The sequence below is a fragment of the Diabrotica undecimpunctata genome, chromosome 5, assembly GCF_040954645.1.
Source record: "Diabrotica undecimpunctata isolate CICGRU chromosome 5, icDiaUnde3, whole genome shotgun sequence".
Lineage (NCBI taxonomy): Eukaryota > Metazoa > Arthropoda > Insecta > Coleoptera > Chrysomelidae > Diabrotica > Diabrotica undecimpunctata.
Window position 1 is genome coordinate 95,033,466 of NC_092807.1, and position 27,247 is coordinate 95,060,712.

Consider the following 27,247-nt stretch of genomic DNA (forward strand, 5'->3'; position numbering starts at 1 on the left):
AAGGCGATTCGACGCACAATTTAATCGTCCTGACCCTGGGGCAATAGAACTAAACTATTTGCAGCCCCACAAAAAGAAGATAACAAGTTGGCCATTCTTCAGAAGAATCTTCAGCGAAAACATCGGTAACATCCCAACAATAAACAACATCACAGAACTAGAAGACAGCGTAATCAAACTAGAAGAAACTATAACCAATGCTATCGATGCCAGCTCTAAGACCGATAAAATTACAAGACAAAAAGGAAGATTCGGAGATATAAGTCACGAGTTACAAAACTTAATAAAAGAAAAAAACAGAAAAAGAAGAAGAGCCTATCGCACTAGAACACTAGAAGATAAAAGGATTGCAAATGAGCTAGACAGGGAAGTTAAAAGACAACTACGAGACCATAGAAACGAAAGCTAGGACAACTATATCCAAGAATTAGACCCAAACAAATCCGCCTTCTGGAAACTATCGAAAATACTCCGACAGGACAAGAAACACATACCTCCACTACACAGAGAAAACGGGATTGTTCACACGCAGATAGATAAAGCTGAAGTCTTAAAGGACGAATTAGAAAGGGCATGTAGAAATAACGAAAACCCTAATGAAGACATAGACTTCGAAGAAGAGGTAGAAAGAACAGCCAGAAGACTAAAGAGAAGAAAGGGCAGAGTAGGAATAATACACACATCCCCCGAAGAAGTAAAAGAGCTAATAAAGCTATCAAACGTCAAAAAAGCCCCAGGACCTGACAACATCACAAACAGGGCACTAAAAAACCTACCCAACAAAGCTATTGTCTACATAACGAACATAGTAAACAACATGCTTAAACTAAGATATTTTCCAGATAGATGGAAGGAGGCATAAATCATCATGATTAAAAAACCAGGGAAGGATGGCACATTTCCGCAAAACTACAGACCTATCAGCTTACTATCATCAATAAGCAAGATAGCGGAAAGAGTTATATTAAAAAGACTAAACGATGAATCGGAAGCACTAGGCATCATACCAGAAGCGCAATTTGGATTCAGAAGCGAACATTCATGCGAACTACAAGTTCTACGTTTCACCGAATTCACAACTAAAGGATACAACGAAAAAATGTACACGGCAACAGCATTTCTGGACGTCAGTAAAGCATTTGACAGGGTCTGGCATGATGAACTCATCTATAAAATGAACACTATGGGATACAGCGAGGCGATGACATGCCTCCTTGGATCATACCTAGCCAACAGAAGGTTCAGAGTTCGGACAGGGGCAACCCTGTCCGAGGTCGGGACCCTGGAGGCGGGTGTGCCTCAGGGAGCTGTTTTGTCGCCTTACCTGTACACCATCTATACGGCCGACACGCCAAAAGAACCAGGATCCCTGTTGAGTCTTTACGCTGACGACACGGCAATAGCTGTTAGCTGGAGAAATCCAAATCATGCAGCTAATCATCTGCAGAGAGCACTTAACAGATTCGAAAGATGGTGCATCAAATGGAAAATAGCCATAAACCCAGATAAAACACAGGCTGTAATGTTTAGTCACAGAAAAAGTGTACCGAACCAAGAACTAACGATTGGAAACACCCCAGTACAATGGACAAACGAGGCCAAATACCTAGGAGTGTTACTAGACAAAAAACTCACTTTTACGCAGCATATTAATCAGCAAACGTATAAAGCCAAAGCGCTGAAAAGTCAGCTCTCAACGCTTATTGGTAGAAGAAGCAAGCTAAGGTTTAAAACCAAAATCAGGATGGCGAATAGCATTATCCTGCCAGTCCTCTCGTATGCCTCTGCTGCGTGGGGACACACCTGTAAAACAAACAGGAAGAAAATACAAACAGCGCAAAATCAACTAATAAGAGATGCCCTGAGTCTACCGAGATATGTACCTCTGAGAAATTTATACAGAGACTCAGGACAAACAAGTATCCTACACACAATGGACAAAAAGGCATACGAACTTTTCAACGGACTAAACAACCACCCAAGTAGCATGTTAAGAGAGCTGACTAACTACAACGCAAACACCAGGACGGTACACAGAAGGCCTAAACAGCAAATAGCCGGATATAGGGTCCCAAACGAATAAATGAAGAATGAGATGGTCACAAAGTCGCTAAACAAAAAGAATGCAGTCATCAGAAAAACAACCACCCAAAAAAATCTTTCTATTTTAGGACTCTGGCGAGAGGATACAGGTGCCAAGGCACTTAGATAAGGACACTATACACCGGGGTGTGTGGAGGCCGTATACACCCTGCAATGCACACCCCAACTCACCCACACAAATTAGTGTAAGAAACTTAGTGTAAGAAAAAAAAGGGTAAGAATTGTGCCGGCATTTCATAGTCCCAACGCCAAGGAAGACCCCCATAAAAAAAAATCGGTTGTTTTTCTCTTAAATTCAGCAATTATAGTTTAAATTTATCACTAAACGTTTTAACGTAACTTCATCTCAATTTTTTCATATAGAAGGCCCATCAGGCCAGGTGTGTGCGTGTGCGTGTGCGTGTGTGTGTGCGTGTGCGTGTGTGTGTGCGTGTGCGTGTGTGTGTGCGTGTGCGTGTGTGTGTGCGTGTGCGTGTGCGTGTGTGTGTGCGTGTGCGTGTGTGTGTGCGTGTGCGTGTGTGTGTGTGTGTGTGTGTGTGTGTGTGTGTGTGTGTGTGTGTGTGTGTGTGTGTGTGTGTGTGTGTGTGTGTGTGTGTGTGTGTGTGTGTGTGTGTGTGTGTGTGTGTGTGTGTGTGTGTGTGTGTGTGTGTGTGTGTGTGTGTGTGTGTGTGTGTGTGTGTGTGTGTGTGTGTGTGTGTGTGTGTGTGTGTGTGTGTGTGTGTGTGTGTGTGTGTGTGTGTGTGTGTGTGTGTGTGTGTGTGTGTGTGTGTGTGTGTGTGTGTGTGTGTGTGTGTGTGTGTGTGTGTGTGTGTGTGTGTGTGTGTGTGTGTGTGTGTGTGTGTGTGTGTGTGTGTGTGTGTGTGTGTGTGTGTGTGTGTGTGTGTGTGTGTGTGTGTGTGTGTGTGTGTGTGTGTGTGTGTGTGTGTGTGTGTGTGTGTGTGTGTGTGTGTGTGTGTGTGTGTGTGTGTGTGTGTGTGTGTGTGTGTGTGTGTGTGTGTGTGTGTGTGTGTGTGTGTGTGTGTGTGTGTGTGTGTGTGTGTGTGTGTGTGTGTGTGTGTGTGTGTGTGTGTGTGTGTGTGTGTGTGTGTGTGTGTGTGTGTGTGTGTGTGTGTGTGTGTGTGTGTGTGTGTGTGTGTGTGTGTGTGTGTGTGTGTGTGTGTGTGTGTGTGTGTGTGTGTGTGTGTGTGTGTGTGTGTGTGTGTGTGTGTGTGTGTGTGTGTGTGTGTGTGTGTGTGTGTGTGTGTGTGTGTGTGTGTGTGTGTGTGTGTGTGTGTGTGTGTGTGTGTGTGTGTGTGTGTGTGTGTGTGTGTGTGTGTGTGTGTGTGTGTGTGTGTGTGTGTGTGTGTGTGTGTGTGTGTGTGTGTGTGTGTGTGTGTGTGTGTGTGTGTGTGTGTGTGTGTGTGTGTGTGTGTGTGTGTGTGTGTGTGTGTGTGTGTGTGTGTGTGTGTGTGTGTGTGTGTGTGTGTGTGTGTGTGTGTGTGTGTGTGTGTGTGTGTGTGTGTGTGTGTGTGTGTGTGTGTGTGTGTGTGTGTGTGTGTGTGTGTGTGTGTGTGTGTGTGTGTGTGTGTGTGTGTGTGTGTGTGTGTGTGTGTGTGGGGGTGTGTGGGGGTGTGTGTGTTATTATGACTCTAAAAAGAATTATGCACTGCTCTAAGTTTAAAGCGAGATTTAACTCAAATTTGGGAATGCCAAAAGTTCTTTTTTAAAAAAGAATTTATTTGAGCTAAAACGACTAATTACAATAAAATCAGATTCTAAACTGAATCAAATATTAGTTAAAATAAAACATATACATTTTCAATTATATAATGGCAAGATATAATATGACAACGATGGCAAGATATAATATGATCGTCCAAATGCTGGGAATGTGGTAATTTTCTCTTTATTCCATGATGGGTGTGATTCTGTTTGTGGGATTTTTTTTTAAATTTTAAATTAATTTGGTTATTTTGTAGACGGCTTGGACATTGGAAATTTTTACCGTGGGTGCAAATGTCGTTAAGAGGTATTATTGTATTTTTATTTTTTAGCAAATATTAGGTATTATTATTGCAAATTCTGACTCAATTTGTGTGGGTATAGGTAATAAATAGTAGAGATCAAACATGTTCTCAAAATCGATAGGAATTGTCAGAAAATATTGAATTTGGTTTTCCTCTATTTTACAGGTAATTTCCAGAATGGATTCAAAAACTAAAATATTTTCGTGTTTTAATTCAAATGGTAATTGTGTTTTGTAAAATAAAGAGATTCTTTGTATGCTATTTTTGATATATTAAATAATATTAACGTAGTTGTACGTCTCTGATCTAAAGAATTCGCTGTTAGAAATGTTATTTTTAAGATACTCAAATTGCTTGTTCAGGTTGTCATATTCAGTTACAAGTGGTTTTAAATTGTAAAAATGTACAAATGTATGACTAGATTTTTGGAGTTTTGCGGTTCCTAATTTTATAGGTAAAATGCCTAGGTTGTGGGTGATATCCTTTATTTCGGCTGTTGTATGTCCGATTGTGACGAACCTGGAAAAATATAAGTTTTCCGTTTAGGTCGTTTTACATTTTTGAAAGGTGAATGTTTTCAGTAGTATTTTTATGCCGCTTAATGAGTTTTGCTGTTTTCTTAGATTTAGGGATTTAATATTTTCTTTTTGGTATTTATTTTTAGTTTTTCCTTTTATTTGTCTGTTTCGCACAAATACTTCGGTAGGAATTTCTTTTGGTAATTCCTCGCGTGTTTCATTTGCTTTATTTATAACTTTTGCTTGCTAAGTTTTTTGTTAATATTAGAATATAGTAATTTCATTTTATCCTTATGATTAGAAATATAATTATTAATTAATTGTTGCTCTAGGTCAATGTTAAATGGGGAGTTGGTGTCTAAATGTCCCGTAACTAGTTCATGGGGTTTCATTTTTGTTACGGCGTGGATAGTACCTACTGTTGTAAGCTAATAATGCATAGTTTACTTTTTGTTCTGTTGGGTCGGATTTATACTCATTTTGATTTTTAGTAACCTGATATGTTCTATAATAGTTGAATGAAATCTTTCAGCTGTGGTGAGTAAAGAATCTAATCAAAGCGTTTGCTACTTCGATACCTTGAGCAGAATTAAGTTTATAAAGTTGGGCATATTTAGAGAAAGAATCGACTATCGTTAGAAATTTGGTATTTTCAAGAGTTATGGAATCTAAATGTAAAATCTGAAATGGCTTAATTGCTGTAGAAGTAGGAGTAATGCTAAATATTGGCTTTATGGGATTCCTATCATATTTTGTTATTTGGCATATTTCGCATTCATTAATATAAGTTTGTATAGAAGCTCGTTGATTGGGCCAATAATATAAAGATTTAATTCGGTTATCCGTTTCATCTAAACCTCTATGATTCTGCTTGCCTTCATGATAGTTTTGAATTATTTCTTTAATTTCGTTTATAGGAACATCGATAAGTTTCTTAGTGCAATTAATAAATGATATTTGAGAATTTTTAAAATATTTTTGGATAACAACGCTAAATTTCTCATATACTGGGTCTTCAAAGTAAAGGTGATATTTTACTTTGGGTATGGTATATTTATTAATAAAATCAATAACATCACGCTCAAAATTGTTTTTTGAGAACTGGACAAGAATTCTTTGTCTTTTATCAAATAATTTGATTATAGTGGGACAAGCAGGATTAAAATTAACTTCAGAGATAAAAATTTGATTAATTTCCGTGTTTACAGGGTTTTCGGAAATAGGAATTCCGGGGGTAGGATTTTCTACATTGGTGTGTATCGTCTCACCGTCATCAGGATTTTCTTCTTGTCTATTATCTTCATCTATTTCAACAATCAGCGATTCTGTATCTAGTTCTTTATTAAGATCTTGTTGAGCTTGTTCATTAAGTGTTTCCATATATTCAAAAATATTTTTTGTGTTTTCCAAATTTTTTGTTTCATTGACGTTTAGCTCTATTCTGAATAATGTATCACAATTTGTATTTAAAGATCCTTTTATATAAATGATTTCATAATCATATTCTTCTAGCTTCAAGCGCCATCTTACTAGTTTGGAGTTGGGATCTTTCAATGAAAATAACCACTGTAGTGGTTTATGATCAGTAATAATAGTAAAGCGTCGTCCAAATAAATACGGGCGAAAATATTTGACAGCCCATACTATTGCCAGTAACTCTTTCTCAATTGTTGAGTAATTGATTTCTGAGTTGTTCAAAGTTCTGCTTGCATAAGCAATTGGCAAGTCGGATCCAATCTTTCCTTGACTAAGTACGGCTCCTAGCGCAAAATTACTAGCATCTGTAGTGAGATTGAAAGGACGGGAGAAGTCAGGATACTGTAATATGGGTTCATTTATGAGAAGTTGTTTGCAAGTTTCAAAACATTGGATGTAATCTGAATCACATACATTGATTTCAGCATTTTTCTTCAGGCGAGTAGTTAGTGGTTTAGTAAGTTTAGAAAAATCTTTGATAAATTTTCTATAATAACCTAAAAGTCCTAAAAATCCTTTTAATTGTTTAGTATTTTTGGGTATTGGAAAATTTTTTATCGCTTTTATTTTTTCTGGGTTCGGCTTAACACCTTCTGGCGTTACAATGTGACCTAAATATGCTACTTCTTTTTTTAAAAACTCAAATTTATCTATTTGATTCTCTTAATCTTTGAAACACTTCTTTTAAATTAACTAGATGCTCCTGTAGACTTGTACTAAATATAATTATATCGTCAAGATAAACCAAACATTTTTCATTTTGTATACCTCTTAGGATATTATCCATAACCCGTTGGAATGTCGCTGGGGCGTTACGGAGTCCGAAAGGCATTCGCAAAAATTCGTAGTGACCATTTTCTGTATTGAATGCAGTTTTTTGAATGTCGCTTTCATCCATCTCGATTTGATGAAACCCTGAAGCGAGGTCGAGTGTCGTAAAGTATTGACACCGTCCAAGTTTATCCAATAGGTCACTAATGTTAGGTAAAGGGTATCTATCACCAAGTGTGATAGCATTAAGACGTCGATAATCTATTACGACTCTAAACTTAGGTTTCTTGGAGGCGTCCATTTTTTTGGGACCACCCATATAGGAGAGGACCAAGGGGAATCCGAAGGTCTAATAATATCTTGATCCAGCAGGTTCTGGATTTGATTTTGCACTTCCTTCCTATAAATTTCTGGATATCTATAGGATTTTGAATATACTGGTATATCGTTTGTTGTTTTTATTGTATGTTTAATTTTATTAGTAAAAATTAATTGGTTACCTTCGACATGAAAGATATCAGAATATTCTTTTATTAACTTTAATATTGAATTTCTTTCCTCAAAATTTATATGATCTGTTCGAACTTTAGAAATATCGAATTTGAATTCTTCAGCATTTATGGAATTAAAATTTGGATTTAAAATTTGTTCGTATTCAGCGAACTTTTCCACCATGATTGGGGAAGTTACATCCAATTTAAAATAAGATTCAGAAGAATTCAAAATCGTGCAAATAGCCTTATTGTTTTCTACCGTCGTAAGGCATTCCGGAATTTCTAATTTACCGATTTGTGTATATGGTATAATTACGTCGCCATTTTTTATATTTTTAACATTTAAACTGATAACTTGCTCGGTTCGTGGCGGCACTACTATACAATTCGTGTTGCCACTGTTCCCGGCTTTATAATAATTCAACTTTATCTTACTCTGCGAAGTAATTAAAACGTTATTGGCCAAATCAATTTTTGCATTTAATTTTTTTAAATTATCGAGGCCTAATAAGCAGTGAAAATAGTCATGGAATTTAAAAACGCAATAACTTAAATTTAATTTATTTTTAGTATTAAAAATTTTCGATAAGGGAATTTCAGTACAGTAATTTTCCTGTTTTGCTCCAAGTGCTGTTGAAATTTGAAAAGGTTTACGAAAAATTGAATTTTTAAAATATTTTTCAGCGACTTCTGGGGTTACAAACGATTTTGTGCTCCCAGTGTCTATTATTACTTTAAGATTATGCTCAGGAAATACAATGTACGGCAATTCACTTTCGTTATTTATCAGATTTAAAAGTTCAACTTGAGTAATTATGGATTTTCCGAGGCTTTGTTCTCTAAAAAATGATTCTCATTAGTTAATTCAACTTCCTCGGTATCGCCAATATTATGTAGCTCCTCAGCTATGATATTTTGTGGTTGACTTGAAAATGTATTATTGAAGCGTCTTTGATTTCCAAAATTTGTTGGTCTAAAAGTATTTTGACTAGTGGTACTCATTGGAGTTGGGGCTTGAAATCTTTGATTTGCATTTGATTTAAAGACATTACTACTTCTGTTATTTGTAAAAATATTAGTTCCTCTGTTATTATTTGAAAAAGAGGTTGATGCTAATGGTTGTCTTGTTTGTTGAAATTGTGTGGAGTTTGTTATATGTGGGGCTTGAATTCTTTGTCGAGGTTCATTGAATGTAAAGGATCTGTTCGTTTGAGGAACTTTTTGTTGAAAGTTAAGATTTGGTCTTGGATTACGATTATTTTGAAAATTTGGCTTTGTTTGCCTAGATTGTCAAGAATTATTTTCATTTAAATAAATTTGAAAATCGTTAGTTAAAATACTTAGTGCAGAATTTAAATCTTTAGGGTTTTTAGTTCGCATGAAGGTTCCAAGTGGTTCTTTTAGACCACGTAATAATACTCGTAGGACTAAATTCCTAAAATAGTTTGATAAAATTAATAATTCTTGGTCATTAGAACGTGTAGTAATCAAAGATATTTGTAAATTCAAAAGATGTTGGACTTTATTGAAGAATTCAAAGGGAGTTTCATTATTTTGCTTTAATTCTGACATTTCTATACTAAGAGTATAAATATCTCTTTTATCAGCGTATGTATTTAGCAAGGCATCTTTAAGATCTTGCCAGGTCCTAACTACACATGCTGAAATGTTAATAGCAGCTTCACCTTTTACTTTTGCTAATATGCTAAACATAAGGTATTCATTCTGAAAATCATCTGAGTCAACTGTATTATAAAATTTATTAATCAATTTTTCACAGATTTCCACGAATCTAGGAAGTAATGTATTTTCTCCGTGGAAATCTGGAATCATGTCAAGATATTCCTTTTTTAATTGTGGGATTGCCATTTTTCTTTTATTTTTTGAGTAAAAATTTAAATTAAAAGTACGATTATTTATTAAGGATGAATTAGAACAAAAATTATCTTTAATAGGGAGTTTTGAGTCAGAATCTGAGTCTGATGAATCAGAATTTATTAGAATTTTAGGCTCTCTATACGACATAAGCACTTACCAGAGAAGAATTGTCCACTCCATGTAAGCTGGTTCACTCAGAAGGTTTGACTAGGCAGGTATCTTCGGTATTCACTCGAAAAGTCCACTTAACACGATTCCTGTTATAAAGGGCTACTCAATCCACCCACAGGAATATAACACTTCTGAATTAAGGTCAATAAATCGTTGAAACGAACCGAATTTATATTCGTTAAACCCGTTTGACCATCCTACTGACTGCGCCACTCAAATTTGGGAATGCCAAAAGTCCTTTTTTAAAAAAGAATTTATTAGATCTAAAACGACTAATTACAATAAAATCAGATTCTAAACTGAATAAAATATTAGTTAAAATAAAACATATACATTTGCAATTATACAATTCACAATATTACGAAACATAGCGTCAGCACTCCTAAGTTCAATGTCTTTGACCATGTCAGCACTCCTAAGTCCATAGCCTGAATAAACCCATAGGCGTCGCTCTATAGCTTATATATATATATATATATATATATATATATATATATATATATATATATATATATATATATATATATATATATATATGTTTACAACAGAATATTTATGATTTTTTCAGATTGGAGGTAATGTAAAACCCAACGATGGATATTGCCACTTATCCTATGATGGTTCCTACACACAATCCTCCTATCAAGACTACCCCTCAATCGAACAAATCAATTGGAGCGTAAAGAGAAATGCAATCAACGTCATTTTTGCCGTCACCGACAATACTGTTAACACCTACGAACAGATTTCCAGACGCATAGAGGGTTCGTTAGTGGGAAAAATGGATGGCGATAATTCGAATATTATTTCCCTTATAAAAGAACAATACGGACTAATTTCTTCCTCCGTTGAAATAAAAGATAATTCTTCTAATGCCTTGAATATTAAATATTTTAGTAAATGTTTAAATTCCGCAGGAGCCTTGGTTCAGACCAATAAGTGTAGTAATATAAAGGTAAGTTTATATTTTATAATATTTATGAATATCGGACGCATTTAAAAAAATTACAACGCTGAAATGGGACTGGCAGGCCATGTTGCCAGAGCCAAAGATGGACGATGGACCAAGAAAATTTTTAAATAAGACCTAGACACGATACTTATCGTAATTAAGGACGTCGTCTAACAAGATAGTTGACCAAGAGAAATTATTCTGCAAGTTATCTGATCCAGCATGATCAGTGGATACTAGTGAAAGTGTAGACTGCTTCTGCCAAGTTTTTTTAATAGTCTTCATGCTTGTCTGTTTGACTTTTAGAAATTCAGACTCTTCAGTTGTTTCCATTGATCTTTCTCCGTGCGAATCGCCTAAATTTTCCAGAATCTCTGCAGCCATATCAGGATTACTATTCTTCACAAAAACGTTATAGACGTCATATTCATGGTACTAACCTGGATGTATTCCTTTCACACGCTTCTTGTAACGCACATTTTAGCTGTTGCAACGAAGACACTGCCAAATCTTTCACAATTATCCACTATCTTTGGGATCCATCTTATAACCTAATCAAAGTCTTGTGAAAAGATGGTTCTAGTTTGCTTTCCGAAATTTTAACTTGGTCTAGGAATTGACCTACTTGGATGGATGGATCTTTTTATTCCTATTTCGTACAATTCAGGGGCACGTCTTTAGTTATAGTTAGTGGTTAATTCAGAGTATTTTTTGTTACAAAGCACATCCCCGTTTTGTTCATTCTTACCTATAGTAAGTCACCTATATTAGTCCTCTATATAGATTCCAAGAAGGTTAAGCATTTGTACACATTTGATATTGATAGCTATAAAATTTTATGGTTGTGCTGGGTATGTCGTTTTTGGAGGTGGTATTCACTGCGAGCCTGTTGGCTGTAGGATTTGTCCTGCTGAGTTCTCCTATGTTTAGTTGGCAAATACGGAGACTGGATCCTATATAGCTTGTCTGATCGTTCTGATTAGATCCTTTACGAAAACGAAATCTCGCTACACGAAAAACCAAAACAAAACCAACCACAAAGAACACAGTTTTACATAAACCTGGGTGCTACATTTAAATTTTTTTATGATTATTTCTTCTTCTTCTTTAGTGCCTTATCCGATCCGGATGTCGACGATCATCAAGGCTATTATGGTTTTGTTGACTGCTCTGCGAAACAGCTCCGCGGAGATCATCCCAAACAATTGTCGGAGATTTTTCAACTACGAGGCACGATGGCGACCCGGTCCTCTCCTGCCAAATACTTTACCTTGCATGACGAGTTGAAGAATTCGATATTTTTCTTCGTTCCGCATCACGTGGCCGAGGTACTCAAGCTTACGTTGTTTCACTAAATTAAGCACTTCTTTTTCTTTTGTCATGCACTGTAAGACCTCAACGTTGGTGACATGGTCCACAAACGATATTTTTAGTATCCTCCTGTAGATCCACATCTCGAATGCTTTAATCCGCTTTTCAGTAGCTTGCGTCAGCGTCCAGGCTTTAACTCCATATAGTAACACTGGAAGAATGTAGCACCTCACTATCCGCATATGTGAATCTGTCGATTCTCTGGATATCTTTGTTACCCGCCCCGGGATCTAAATTTTCACGGCTGACAACCAGTTTTCTTAATATTAAGTCCTTATGTTACGCTCACAGTTCTCAGACGGTCTAGTAGGGCTTGTAGATCATTTAGGCTGGTTGCTAGTAACACAGTGTCATCAGCGTAGCGGTTATTATTGATGTATTCACGGTTCACTCGGATTCCCATCTCTAGGTTTGTGGGGGCTTCAGTAAAAATTTCCTCAAAGATTATATTGAAAAGAGTCCGCGAGAGCACACAGCCTTGCCTTACTCCTCGCATGATCTGTACTTGGTCGGTCAGCTGGTCTTCGACCTTGACTTGAGCAAGCTGGTTCCAGTATAAATTCGTGATGCTCCGAATGTCTTTCTCATCCAATCCTACTCCCTGAAGGGTGGCGACTATCTTCTGATGCTGACAACGGTCAAATGCCTTGAAGTAGTCAATAAAACAGATACAGACATCACAACTGATATCGCGGCATCTCTGAAGTAGGACTTGTAAGGTGAAAAGTGCGTCACGTGTACCCATGGAATTGTGGAATCCAAATTGCATTCACCGACATTTTCTTTGCATTTCTTGTAAATTCTGGCATGTATGATTTTAAGAAAGATATAATTTTCGCAGATCGTTTTTTTGGTAGTGTTACAGATGTTGATAATAGCGATTCCTATGGGATATTACCTGAATCGTATGTGGCGTTAAACAGTTCAGTTAACTCCTTCGTGCTCACTTCACTCATCACCTTAATAAGTTCAACGGGTATTTCATCCAGACGCTTTCACCTTGTTTTCTAGTATTGACGGCCCTGTCATGCAATTTATTTCTGGAAGTTTACCTCGGTAGTCCCATAAAAGTTCTTCGATGTACATTTTCCAGGTCACCAACTTCTCCTTACCTGTCGTCGCCAGGTTCCCGTCTTTGTTTATGAGTAGGTGTGTGTTTCTCCTCTTGTATTGACTAGTGGCTTCTCGAATCTTTCGGTGGATATTTATATGATCGTGTTTCACTTGGAGCTCTTTGATTAGTTTTTTTACATTTTTCTTGCATCCATGTTTCCTTGACTCTTCGTATTTCTTTTTGAATTGTTTGGTTGATTTCTTGGTATTTCTTCGCGTCCCTGTTTTTCATTAATTTCCTTTGGTCCATCATCTGTAGAATGTCATCAGTCATCCATTCTTTTTTTACTATTTTTTTCTTACCCAGACGTTCTTTTCACGCATTTAGCATGACGTCTTTTATATAACTCCATTTTTGTTCTACACTCTGTTCTTGTTGTTTAGCGGTTTGTAGTTTTTCTCTCATAACATCTCTTACGTTCTGACGAACTACGGGGTATTTTAGAGTGTCATAATCCAGGTTCTGTTTAGGTTTACTTTTAATGAGTTTATTTAGTTTGAGTTCTATCTGGCCCACTAATGGGTTGTGGTCCGATGAGACGTTTGCTCCTGGGAAGGTCTTCGCCGAAGTCAAGCAGTTCTTTTGAATCTTTTGTTAATGAGAATAAAGGATATCTGGTGGCTGATGATATTGTTGGCTTTATCTGCAGGTGACTTCCATGTATAAAGTCGTCTCGGGTGAAGTCTAAGCCAGGTGTTAGCAATGGTAAAATTTTCTTCCCGACAAAATTGGATAAGTCGTTCTCCTCTTTCGTTTTTCTCGCCTAAGCCGTGTTATCCGACGATGTCTTCTATTCTGCTTTTGCCAACTTTGGCATTGAAATCACCCATGATGATGGTAAGCGCGTTCTTCTTGGTATATTTTAGTGCTTTTTGTACAAGTGCGTAGAACTCCTCGATATCCTCTTCTGGCTTTTCTGATGTTGGAGTGTAAATTTGGATGATGTTCGTATTAACGGGTCTGCTTTGCAGCTTCATCCGACTCTATCAGAGAGAGGTAGCACGCTGATCACAGCCCCAGTGACCTTTTTGCTCAGAATCACCGCTTCTGAGTATCCTAAGTCCATGATTAGTACTTTCTCCAATTGGTTTACATTAACCATGATGAATGAACTAGGGACTATTTATGGGGTGGTTTCCCGTTGCCTTCCCCATCGCAGTGTCACAGCCGTTTGACTCATAATGCGAGTGGCGCCTGTGAGTATCTAGAATTAAGCCTACAGGATTTTGCGATGTCCTCAGTTGATCCGCGGGTACGTATTTGGCTATGCCTTATTCGTACCTGTCCTGCATATCTACAAGAACCTTCCCTATCAGCCATTGGGACGCACTGTGTCGGGGTTGAGGACTTCCCCGCCTAGTCTGTCTTACGCAAAGTACTGAAGGTCCCCTACTCACTTCAAAGCCCCTCCTCCACGCAAGTTGAGACCAGCTACGGTCTTAATGGTCTCGGGGATGCTTAATTTTAGATTTTATAACTGTATTTCATTTTTTGTTCCTCTTTTTTACTTATTTAGTTGTTGTTTCAATTTTAAATTAAGAACGTATTTTTTTAGGTCGGTGACGTTGTAACGTTCAAAATCAATATAGAAGTCTTACAATGTCCTAAAAACCGAGCAGATCATTTCCAGACAATTCAAATATACCCCGTTGGAATGCATGAAAGTTTGAAAATCGATTTAGAAATGATATGCGAGTGCGACTGCGAAAAACCCGGCAATAGAGTAAGTTAAATTTATATTCTATTTATATTTTGTATCAAACATTTCATTTTTTATTTTCAGTATTATAAAGAAAATGCCCCGGCATGTTCAAGAATGGGCACATACAAATGCGGCATTTGTGAATGCAGCCCCGGGACTTTCGGGAAACAGTGTGAATGTATCTTTGATTCTTTATCAACCAACATAACTGTCAACGATTGTACTCCTCCAGACGTACCAAGTGCGTTATTATGTTCCGGCAGAGGACAATGCGTCTGCAATAAATGTATGTGTGAGTTAAGACAGAACGAAAATGAGGTTAGTATTAAGTAGAATAAAATTACAAACTGTATTATAATCATACATTTTTTATTTGTATAGTGTTTTTGCATTTTTTCCTATTTTAAGAATATGTTATATTAACTTCTTCTTTTTAATAACATTATAACTCTAATTGAGCTTTGGCCCTTATTTTGATTCTGCCACCAATGTAGACGTTGCGCCGCTCGCCTCCAAGTTTTTACTTTCGGTAAACTGTGCTTACCCGCTGCCACTTTATTCTCCCATCTTTTACGTAGCCTATTTTCGACACTTTGTAGTTTCTTTGTGTCCGTATTGCTTGTTAAATTCTTTCAAAAGTCGGGGTTCTTATCTCTATATTCCCTTCCTCGTTCTGGCACTTATCCTGCTTATATTTGTTCCTCGAGACTCTGCATCTATATTTTATCTGTACCAATAAGTGATCAATTCCGCAACATATTCCCCTTTGTATTTTTACATCTAGAAAATTTTTGGTGGCCCATTTATATTTAAAGATCTGATGTTTGCCAAATGTCTTTGACTCAGTTTCCGAACTATTTATTTTCTTTTATTGCGGCAAGTTCTACTTTATATTTTCAAGTTCATTGGGCAGTGATGCTTAAGCTTCTGGTTTATTTAATGTTAAGAAATTCCATGTACAGAATGCATATTCCTTATTTCCTCGTCGTCGACGATAAAACTGTTCTATCCAAGGCTTATTTATAGGTCGCAAAATGCATAGTTGCATTTTTCTTTACGGAAACGGATAACTGACTCATTGCCTAACTCCAACTCGAACTTGACACCGTTAATGACACCGTTAGCTGCTGAATCTACTTATGAGTGCTAAACACGGAGTTTTAAAGATACAGTACGCTATTCTTTATTTGCTTTGTTACATTTTTTAGAGAGTCTACGGCGAATACTGCGAATGTGACAACTTCTCCTGTGAACGTCATGACGGCAAACCTTGTGGCGGTGTTGACCACGGTAGATGCAACTGCGGTGTGTGCCAGTGCCATGATAATTGGACCGGTCCAAACTGCGCATGTGCAAAGTCCAACGCCACCTGTTACGCTCCTGGCGTGACGGATGGAAAGATTTGTTCCGGGCACGGAAAATGCGAGTGCGGCGTATGCCACTGTGATGTCAGCGACGAGGGACAGTACTCTGGAAAATTCTGTGATAGATGCCCAGTAAGTTTTTAAATAGTACTTAATTCAGAATAAGAAACAAAACAATGCTTATATAAATCGGTACTTAAATTCAATCTACAGTATAACTCGATATCCAATACCACTAGTAGGTAGTAGTAATACAACAGTAATACTTAGTGTACGTTCACACAGACTGCTATGGCACGATCAGCGGTGCGATGCTTTGCTATACGAGTATATCAAACACTTGTATCTTAAGCGCCTTGTTCAAATAGCACGCGATTTAGTGCGATGCGATGCGATGCTAGTAGCGGCTAGTATGCGCTTCGGTTTGGTTTTCAAGAATGTTTGATTCCATCGTCAATAGTCACATATCTAGCGAGCGATATGGATGTGGAAAAATTAATAAACAATGTTAGAATTCGTCTGGCCCTATGAGATCAACGATAAAAAACTATCACAATAGGGACAAGATAAATAAATTATGGATTTAGGTTGCAAAAGAGTTACAAGTAACAAGTAAGTATTAATGTACAGCGGAATGTATCAACATTTCTTCTGTAGAAAAACTTCATATTTCTAAACAAATTTCTTGTACTATATTTACAACTGTCGAGACTCCTAAACGAAAAGTGAATGCTAAACTTCTATATAACATCCCAGTGGCAAGGAATCTGAAAAACAATGTTTTGTAGGATAGATCATCAAACAAAAGTCGCGTAGTAATATTTTTATTAGGACGGTGACGACTAGCTCACAAGCATATCATTGTATTGAAACACCCACAGATAATAGCTTGCTATGTAACGCATAGCATAGCAAAGCATCGCATCGCTGATCGCGTCATAGCTGTCTGTGTGAACGTACACTTATACTAGAAAAATCGATTTTAATTACATTAAAAGCTGTATGTGTATAAACTTGAAGCTACTTGTCGTGCTAGATCTTTTGGAAAACGTAAATATGATAAACTACATTTATAGCCTATATTTTAACAGCGTCTCTATGCAAAAATCATATGGGAACTGCGTTTACTTATTTTTGAGAGTCTATAATAACTAAAGTTTTGAATTTAACCCTTCACTTCACTAAAACTTTACCTGTTTTTTGATAATAATTAACTATACCACGACGCTACTATATAGAACCGCCTCCGAATGGTGGAAGCTGTCTGCGCGAGCCAGATGCGCGTACAAGTTCTGTGAGAGATAATCTTCTGATTGCTTCTTATTCTGTGGTAATAGTTTACTTTAATAACCCTCGGCCATAAACAAATATACTTATTAACTGCACACTACATTTACTTTTGTCATCAGGTGCCACCAATCACGCACCTCGATGTGCATCGCCCTTCCTTCTGGAACTTATAATTAAATTTAATTGGTTGAGAAATGAAAAAGTTTCATATAAAAGTTAATTTATCTTTAAATATGGGACATTTTTGGATCTCAAGTCAGTACACAGTATGGTTTTACCCGTCTAGGGTAGCTACCTAGAGCACTTTGCTCGAAGGGCTCTGCGAATTTTCTAAGACTCTGAAGCTGAGTTTTTTTCTTCTTAGAAAACCTGTGTTTTATTTCCACCAAGTAAATAAACCATAAAGACATTGTCTTTTTCAAGACTATGCCACAATAAGAGCGTACCGGCTAACTACGCAATGTTGCAACATATTGCGCAATAGTTAGAAAAATTAATAAACATGTAAACTTGCACCAAGATGCAAACAGTTTTTCATACGTTTATTAATTACACCGGAGACGACATGGCGCCCAACCATTTAACGAACTCTACCATGACTCCGAGATGTCAGAGTTCTCATGCTCCAGCGATCGAAAATCGCAAAAGTTCCAACACCACGCCTTCATCAAAACCACTCAAGAAAACAGCGGGGAGAAGCATCGGATGTTAGTATACCAAACTAACATGCCGATATCCACCTTCTGCAGCCCTGAAACCGTCGATGTGCCATATCTCCAACGAGCCAGCCTACTTGATGCTAAGTACCGGATGCGATGAATGTCCCCGGAGTAGCCAGTCACTGCCTGCCCTACCATTATGTGGTCCAGAGTCACCACGGAGGCTCAGGCAAACTCGCCTACGACACACCGGCGACATGCAGATGGGAAACGTATAGCTAGAGAGGACGAAGCCGCCGTAGTACGAGCACATCACCGAGGATGGACCTGCAGATGCTGTCAACAACACCGACCACCGCCTGTGAGTGTTTTGTGCAGTGCAAGTGAGTGCTACGCGAGTGTTGTGTGTGTTAGAGAACTGTAAGTAAATTTGACAATATGGACATATCCATTTTTAATATATTTTATGCATTTTTTCTTTCCTATATGTGAATTGTAAAAAAATTGTTTTTTTAAGTTTTTTAATAAAATCAGCTTTTTTTATCAGCCTCAGAGTCTCCAAAGCAGGGGGATGTCATCAGGTGCCACCAATCACGCACCTCGATGTGCATCGCCCTTCCTTCTAGAACTTATAATTAAATTTAATTGGTTGAGAAATGAAAAAGTTTCATATAAAAGTTAATTTATCTTTAAATATGGGACATTTTCGGATCTCAAGTCAGTACACAGTATGGTTTTACCCGTCTAGGGTAGCTCCCTAGAGCACTTTGCTCGAAGGGCTCTGCGAATTTTCTAAGACTCTGAAGCTGAGTTTTTTTCTTCTTAGAAAACCTGTGTTTTATTTCCACCAAGTAAATAAACCATAAAGGCATTGTCTTTTTCAAGACAATGCCACAATAAGAGCGTACCGGCTAACTACGCAATATTGCAACATATTGCGCAATAGTTAGAAAAATTAATAAACATGGAAACTTGCACCAAGATGCAAACAGTTTTTCATACGTTTATTAATTACACCGGAGACGACACTTTTAGTAATCATCGCTACAGTGATGTATCCCTTTTTTTCAGACTTGTCCAAATAGATGTACCGAATTCAAAGACTGTGTTCAATGCCAACAATATAATACAGGTCCACTTAAGGAACCGGAAGACTGTTCTGCACAGTGCTCAAAATTCACTCCCGTTCCGGCTGACGTAATAACCGGTAAGCATAATTATAATTTTGACACTATTTTCATCTCGTCATAATTCTCCATAAAACAAATGAAATTAATCTGAAAGAATTACGAGAGGACAAATATAAAATAATGCTCTTTATGAGACTATCCCTTATTGATATAGTAATTAATTTCCGAGTAGAAGTAAAATGGGTTTATCTTTTTACTTGCATTCTTGCATTCGTGTAAAATAAAACAATTTTTTATCATCCGTGGATCATTCTATGTATAGTTCTAATTTAATATTATGCTTTGGGGGACAGTATAATATTGCTACTGTCATTTTATACTTTTTCATTTTAATATTTACACATGTGGCCCGTATTGCTTTTGCTGTTATGTTCTTCTCCTCCTCATTCCTTTAGACCTTGTTAGAGCGTGGTGACACTCTAAATAATATTGGCTTGCTGCCTCCATCGGCTGCGATCCTGTGCAATATGGACGGCTTCATGTAAGGATTTTCCCATCATAGTTTTCATTTGGCCTGCTCATCGTGTTGGAGATCTTCCTCTTGGTCTTCGGCCTTCTACCTTTCCATCTACTCCCAATAGTTCCATGGTCCCCAAATTAGGTATGTTCGTTTTAGTTTTTTTAATAGCCCGACTTTTATAATAAAGCTCATCCAGAAATGACAGGTTGGTTCTATGATCTCTCCAGGGCACGCGTAGAATTCTTCTATATACCCACTTTTCGAGGGCTTCGATCTTATTCCTATGCATTTCTTAGTGTCCATGTTTCAGCTGTGTATGTAGCAATGGGGAAAATAAGGACATTGACCAACCTCAGCTTAATATTTCTTGTTATTATTCGGTCTTTCCATATTTTAATCAGTTTAGCTGTTGCGGTTCGGGTTATTTGTAATTTACACTTGATTTCTGAGGAGCAATCGCCAATGTTGGTTATCATTATTTGTGGTTTTCCGGTGTTGATCTGAAGTCCGAATTCTTCGCTTATCCGGCTTAGCCGTTCACTGATGTAATCATTTTGACTTCATTCGCTGCTATAAGTGTATCATCTGAGTATCGCAGGTTGCTGATTTTTCTGCCTCCTATAGTGATTTCTCCATTCCATCCGTCTAGTACTTTTCTTATTATATATTCAAAATATGTGTTGAACAATAATGGTGATATACAGCCCTATCTAGCTCCTTTCTTTGTTTTGAACGCATTTGAATATATTCTGTATATTTTAACTTCTGCTGATTTTTTATCGTGTTATGTTCTGCTTTATTATTAATGTACTGCCTCCTTTGGCTTTGTTTTCTGGATGCATGCATGGTATACTAAATACTCATTAAAGGGTACTCCCATTAAGATAGGCAAAATATATATGTATAAGGTAAAAAAAGTTGGATAAATTCAGTAAAAACCCCCGAATAATGCTTACACACCTGTTTTTTCGCATAAAAGGTGGTTGTATTTGCTTGTTTGAGGCCTGAAAATGTTCTTTTTTTATATATTTTTTAAATACAAATTGGAAGCACATTGATTCAAGTTGTATCGATTTAAAAAAATATTATTATCCCCGCAAAACTCGCAAATGCCCTAAAAAACAATGAGGTTTAAGGGCGTTTTGCTCGATTTTTAAATGCTCTAATGACACAGTTGTTTTAAATCATATATGACCTATAAAATGGGGAAAATCCCGAAAAAACCACTAAAAACAGTTTTTCATCTTTTTGAAGGTGGCTTACAAAGAACCTGGAAAACATTAGAAGCTATGAGCTAATAGCTTTATTTAGCTATTAGAAGCTAAACCTGCTATCTCCAAAAGAAGGTATAATGGTTTTTGGGGTTTGAAAGGTTCTAAAATATTCTAATGGACTGTTACTTCAAATTATATATCACCTATAAAAATCTTGATTTGATCTATTTTTAAGTCTATAAAATAAGGAAAATCCCCAAAACAGTTTTTCGGATTTTTGAAGGTGGCGCACCTGACGGAAAAATCAGCCACATCCTGTAGCAACATCCAAAAAAAGTTATACGCTTTTTTCGAAAAAAAAATAACGCATTTTTAGGTTTTTTACACTCAACGTATGGATCTATAAGAAATAGACATTTTGTAAAAGCCTTAGCTATGCTTGCGAATTGTTTGAAATTTTTAAATTGATTGCAACCCACCGAAAAAAAAATTAAAAAGGAAAAAAATATATTTTTGGGGGTAAGGGGTAGCGGTTTAAAATTACGCTGTGTCTTATTTTTAAAAAGATAATAAATAATAAATAAATAATTAGATAGATAAATTGATAATAAAAGAATAATAAAAACTTTTTTATAAAAACGAAAAAAAAAAACGTAGAAAATGAAAATATTAATTCAGGTTGTATCGATCTCAAAATATATTATTGACCCCGCATTAAAAACTCTGAAAAAACATGTTTATTGGGGGGTTCAAAGGTGTTTAGCCGAATTTTTGAATGTCCTAATACAAAGGTCACCAAATGGCGGGCCGCGGTCCGTATCCGGGCCGTGAGCTTGTTTTGTGCGGACCGCCGTTAAATTAAAAATAAAATATAGTAATAAAATTATAGTGTAAATTTATAATCAAATCTAAATATATAAATATCTAAATGACCATTTGGGCTTCTTCTTGGGCACAGAAAACGTTGCAACTATCGCATTTTTGGCGGATATCTTTAGACATCTGAACTTCTTGAATTTAAAACTACAATGCAAGGGAAAACTTGTTTGTGAACTTCTGTCGGATATTAGAAGTTTTTCTAAAAAGATTGACTTTTTTCTGAGGATATTAAGGCCGAACTTTTGCATTTTCCACTCCTTAAATCCGTTTGTAATAGTAATAAAGATATTGATGTTACTCAGTTCCCACGGTTTATTTAACTTGATTTGAAATTTAAAAAACGATTTGCTGATTTCCACAAAATTTTTCACTCAAGTCTAATGGTGTATGGACCAGCGAAGCAGCAGAAGTTTTGAAGAGTAACAAAGCTGCCCTTCAGATGGAAATGACGGAGTATCAAGATGATTCCGTTTTAAAGGAGGTTCATACTCAAGTTCCAGAAACGCTTGCCTGAGACAAATTTTGGATTAAATGTATGTGTGACAAAAATATCCAGAACTAAAATCGTTGGCAATAAAACTGTGTACTATGTTTGGTTCAACTGATGTGTGCGAAGCCGCTTTTTCAAAAATGAACTTTATTAAAAATCGGTAGAGATCTTGGTTGACAGATGAACATCTCGGCTCCCTAATGAGAATCAGTTGTACTAACCTCACTCCAAATTTCATACAGGTTGTACAAAATAAAAAGTGCCATTTTCTCACTAATAGTTTAATTTTGTAAGGAGTTTTACCTTTATTTTTATACTTATTGTAATCATTAATTTTTAATTTAATTAAACCAATGTAAAATTTGTTATGTGCGTTATTTTATGGAAACTAATGTAGAAAAGTGTTAAACACTATAGTTGCAGAAAGAAAACAACCAGAAACAATAGCATTAAATGATTAAATTAAGTTCTAAGATACAAATATTTCAAAATACGCCGCAAAAATTTATTAAATAAAAACGGGAGAAAAAACAATATAATAGTGAGGTTGACCTCATAAAGTAGGGGTATGAAATAAACTCAAGGAGTAAACCCTTGAGTTTATTTCATACCCCTCCCTAAACGAGGTGGCCTTGTTGCCTGGTTTCAACTCGTAACCAGGATGATCTCCTGAGGGGGGGTTACAACTACTGAAGGGTTTCTGGATAACCCCCCCCCCCCCCGGTTACGCCACTGCCTGGTTAAGTGCTGAGTGTCCTAACCGCGGAAGAGTAGTAGTTTTTCGAAACGGACTCTCAGGGAATATAATTGGTGACCCCTGTCCTAATAGACCCAGTTACTTCAAATATATATAACCTATAAAAATAACTCTTATTTGATTTATTTTGAAGTCTCTAAAATAGATAAAATCCCCAAAACACCCACAGAAAATGGTTTTTTGAGTTTTTGAAGATGACGCACCTGACGGAAAAATCTGGAAAAAATCAGAAATAGGTATAGAATTTGATTACCTAAATATTAGACCTGCAACTGCAGCCAAAAAAAGTACGCTTTTAAAAAAAAATGCATTTTTAGGTTATGCATACTCAACCTATGGGTTTATAAAAAATAGATAAGTTTTGTAAAAACCTCAACTATGCATGTGAATTTTTTGAAATTTATAAATTAATTGCAACCCACCGAAAAAAAAATAAAAACGAAAAAATTATGTTTTTGGGGGTTGAGGGTAGCGTTTTAAAATTGCGGTGAGTCTTATTTTTAATCAAGTAGAACGTAAAAAAATGAAAAAATGTAATTCTAGGACTGAGAGCATTTTGCCCATCTTAACGGGGGTAAACTGCGTTTAAGCTATTATATTCTTAATTGCCTAGCCATTTCTTACTTTTGGTATCACACTTTGGTTACGTTTTTCAATGTCTGTAATTCTTCCATCTAATGTATTTAATTTTTCCAATATAAGGTTTAAAGTTGCATCAATAAAAGTTTTCCGCTAACTTTAATTGTTTCTACTATCAGTGTTAGCAGCATTAATATTGTTAATTAGTATTCTTGAGCTTTTGAACGTGTATTTCCATATGATACTTTCGTTTATAATATCGTCTGGAGTTTTCTTATATTTCGTTACCTAGGGAGGGAACAGATACTTTTGCAGACCATGATATTGATGATTTTATTTAATGATTAGGTGCAATATTTTTGCAACTATTGTAAATGGGTTCTATCAAAAAGGAGTATCAACAGAAAACCTTATAAAGTTTGTTGTTTTTCTTTTGTTTTCAGTGAATGACAAAAATAACGAAGTACTTTGTACATTCTACGACGAAGACGACTGTAGGTTCAACTACGTATATTATTTCGACGACGAACAAATAGTTAGAGTTAGAGCACAGAAGAACAGAATGTGTCCTCTAAGGGTAAGACCTTTTCTCTTCACGTTTTTATTTATAAACCAGCTGACACTGCAGACTTTGTACTGCCTCAATAAATAAGAGAAGCTAAACTTTTGTATACAATAAACTTAAAACAAACGATAGGAATTCGTAATTAATAAATAAAAAATGCTCGATATGAATGATGTTGTATTATTATCTTTAATTAATTACACATGTTTGAAGTAATAAAGGTTAGTTAAAAGTAACAAAGTAAAGTTTGAAGTGTACCAGTTTTAATCTGAATCTGAAGCTTATTTTATAATGAATATAACATCTTTATTATATTTTATTATTATATTATTATTATATTATATTATTATATTATATTATATTATATTATATATTTATTATATTTTCAATTACACAGGAATCATGAGTTTGCAAGATCAATTGTCATATCACAACAATTAAGTCCTTACAAAATAAAGTTTGCTAAACCAAACTGGCTATACCATAAGTTTTATTTTAAATGTCGTTTACAATACAAATTAATATAATATCTTTATATATATTACCGAGGGACTACCAAGGTAACCGTCCAGAAATACATTGCATGACAGGGCCGTCAATACTGGAAAGCAATGTGAAAGCAGCTTTAAAACAGTCTAAGAATGGTGAGGCCACACGTCCGGACGAAATACCCGTTTAACTTATTAAGGTGAGGAGTCAAGTGAGCACGAAGGAGTTAACTGAACTGTTTAACGCCATATACGATTCAGGTAATATCCCAGAGGAATCGCTATTATCAACATTTGTAACACTACCAAAAAAAAAACGATCTGCGAAAACGTGCAAAGATTTCCGAACTATCAGCCTTATGAGTCATGCACTAAAATCATACTTTTACTGCCAGAATTTACAAGAAATGCGAAGAAAATGTCCGTAAAATGCAATTTGGATTCCGCATTTCCATGGGTACACGTGAAGCACTTTTAACCTTACAAATCCTACTTCAGAGATGCCAGTTGTGATGTCTATATTTGTTCAGTGAAATGCAATTTGGATTCCGCATTTCCATGGGTACACGTGAAGCACTTTTGACCTTACAAATCCTACTTCAGAGATGCCAGTTGTGATGTCTATATTTGTTTTATTGACTACACCAAGGCATTTGATCGTTGTCAGCACCAGAAGATGGCCGCTGCCCTACAAAGAGTAGGATTAGATGAGAAGACTACCTAAGTTCGCCTAAAATAATGGCTATTTATAAGGTTTCAAACAGTTACGACACAGTCTGTTAATCAATTTAAAGCTTTCTGATAAACTATATTTTTTGTTTTGTTTTATAATGCGTAAATAAACAAAGATGACGGTTTTCCGACGCGCAAAAATGCGATATAAAATTGTCAATGCGCGAAACAGTAAAACTCCAAGTTGATTCCGCAAACTTTAGAAATTATAATTAGCTACCATATATTATCTATTTAATTTAATGTTATTATATATATATATAATAATAATAATAATAATAACAAATAATAGTATTAAATATAATAATCATCTTTCTAACTGTTACTGTTTGATATTTTCTTTTCAGCAAAACATTTTTGGTTTTGGGAACCGAAATGGTTTAATCTTGTATTGAACTGTTTTTGATACTGACAATGTTTCATTTTTATATAATTTGGATGATGTATAAGAAGATCTTGAGAATGAAGAAGTACTAAGAAAAAGTTTATTTGATTTTGAGGCAACACTTTTCATTTTAGATAAAATAATTTTTAAAGTTAATAAAACAATTATAAATTTATAGTTTATGTGCAAAATAAAAAATTAAACAACTTAAGTATACTTTTATTTATATAATAAATAAAATATTTCCTTTACATTTTTTCTTCTTCTTTTTATCATCAAAACCAACCAACAAACGTAAACTACGTGAGGGCTTCAGACAAAATCACGCACGCATAGTACTAAGGCCCTGTGCATATTAAACTCAGCCCAGTCCCAAGTCGAGGCCATTGGCACCTTTTTAATTGGCACAACACATCTTGACCCCAACCTTGGGCAGAATGACCCCTAAATAGGAGTATCTGTTAATAGATTTGCTGGATTCTGAATCCCAAAATGAAGAAATTACGTTTTTGTTACACTCAGTTGAAAGAAGAATGAAAAAGGGAAGAAAAATAGCTATTTTCAAAGAAGAGAGAACTATAAAGAGTTTAAATCATCAATATATTATAAGGGTGGAGCATGTTGATATTTTTACATGTAGCTGATAAACGACGGAACTGACGTCACATTACTAGCTATAATGATCGACATGAATTTGACAGCTAATTAACTTAAATATAGTTATCCCCGATATTTTATTGTTAACCCTTTCACTGCGGGAACCTTAAAAATTGATACCTGTCCCATGCGCGTTAAATCCACGAATGCGTGTATACTTGTTATGAGCAGTTGACTAGTTGACACTCCGGCGATTATACTCGTCTGGAGCGGCGCACCGTACAGGACCAATACAACGTCTAATTTAATTTAGTTGTTTAAATTTAAATATGGTTGTATAAATTAATCAATACATTTGTCCTCCCTGTATTCCTACGATCCCTATAAGTACCGCCATCGGGCTCGTGGAATGCGTCCCTTTAAGGAGAAGAGCACCAGTCGTTGAAAAGAAAAGACGCAACCCGGCACGTGAACCCATGCACGCATATTGAATTGATTTCGTTCGTTGTTTTGTAGTGCAAACCCTGGTAATTAGACCCAGCGGTAAGTTTTTACCTAGTTTTACCTAAACCTATAAATTGTTTTTGATTGTTTATTGCAACCATTTAAATTTTAATAATTATTTGCACCAATGAGGAAAAGTCCATTTTTTCTCGCCAGAGTTATCGAAGGAATAGTTCTGTTAATTTAAGTACTACTAATTCGTAATAGTACATTTGTTTGTTAATACCCCACATTGGCCTATCTAGCCGGATTTAAACTCATTTGTTGAAAAAATATTTTTGTTTTATTTAAATTTGAATGGTTGGTTTCGTCGAATGTCGTATTTTTTATCGTTTTGAGGGTTCTTATCTTAAGTTTGCGTCTCTTGTCGTGGCTCGAGAATAATTTATGACCTTTTTGTAAAGTCAACCATATGGGACTTTTTAAAAGGGGATTATCGTCGTTTTAATAAAGTATCAAATTACAAATCGCTAATTTCGGGGTTTTAGACCACATTTTTATACATTTTCGTTTGTATAATATTATTGAAACTTGTTAA

The 27,247-nt window shown here is 35.9% G+C and overlaps 1 protein-coding gene across 1 annotated transcript in view; it reads left to right on the forward strand.

The window, feature by feature from the left end:
• The window catches only part of LOC140441496 (integrin beta-PS-like), a 61,523-nt gene extending 35,704 nt beyond the window's left edge, over positions 1-25,819 (forward strand). Inside the window, exons 7-13 of the mRNA XM_072532252.1 lie at positions 9,986-10,372; positions 14,410-14,577; positions 14,638-14,874; positions 15,765-16,052; positions 18,941-19,076; positions 23,882-24,015; positions 25,571-25,819. Coding sequence (XP_072388353.1) covers positions 9,986-10,372; positions 14,410-14,577; positions 14,638-14,874; positions 15,765-16,052; positions 18,941-19,076; positions 23,882-24,015; positions 25,571-25,618 — 1,398 coding nt within the window. The 3' untranslated portion in view covers positions 25,619-25,819. The remainder of the gene's footprint in view (positions 1-9,985; positions 10,373-14,409; positions 14,578-14,637; positions 14,875-15,764; positions 16,053-18,940; positions 19,077-23,881; positions 24,016-25,570) is intronic.
• Positions 25,820-27,247: the final 1,428 nt, after the last annotated feature.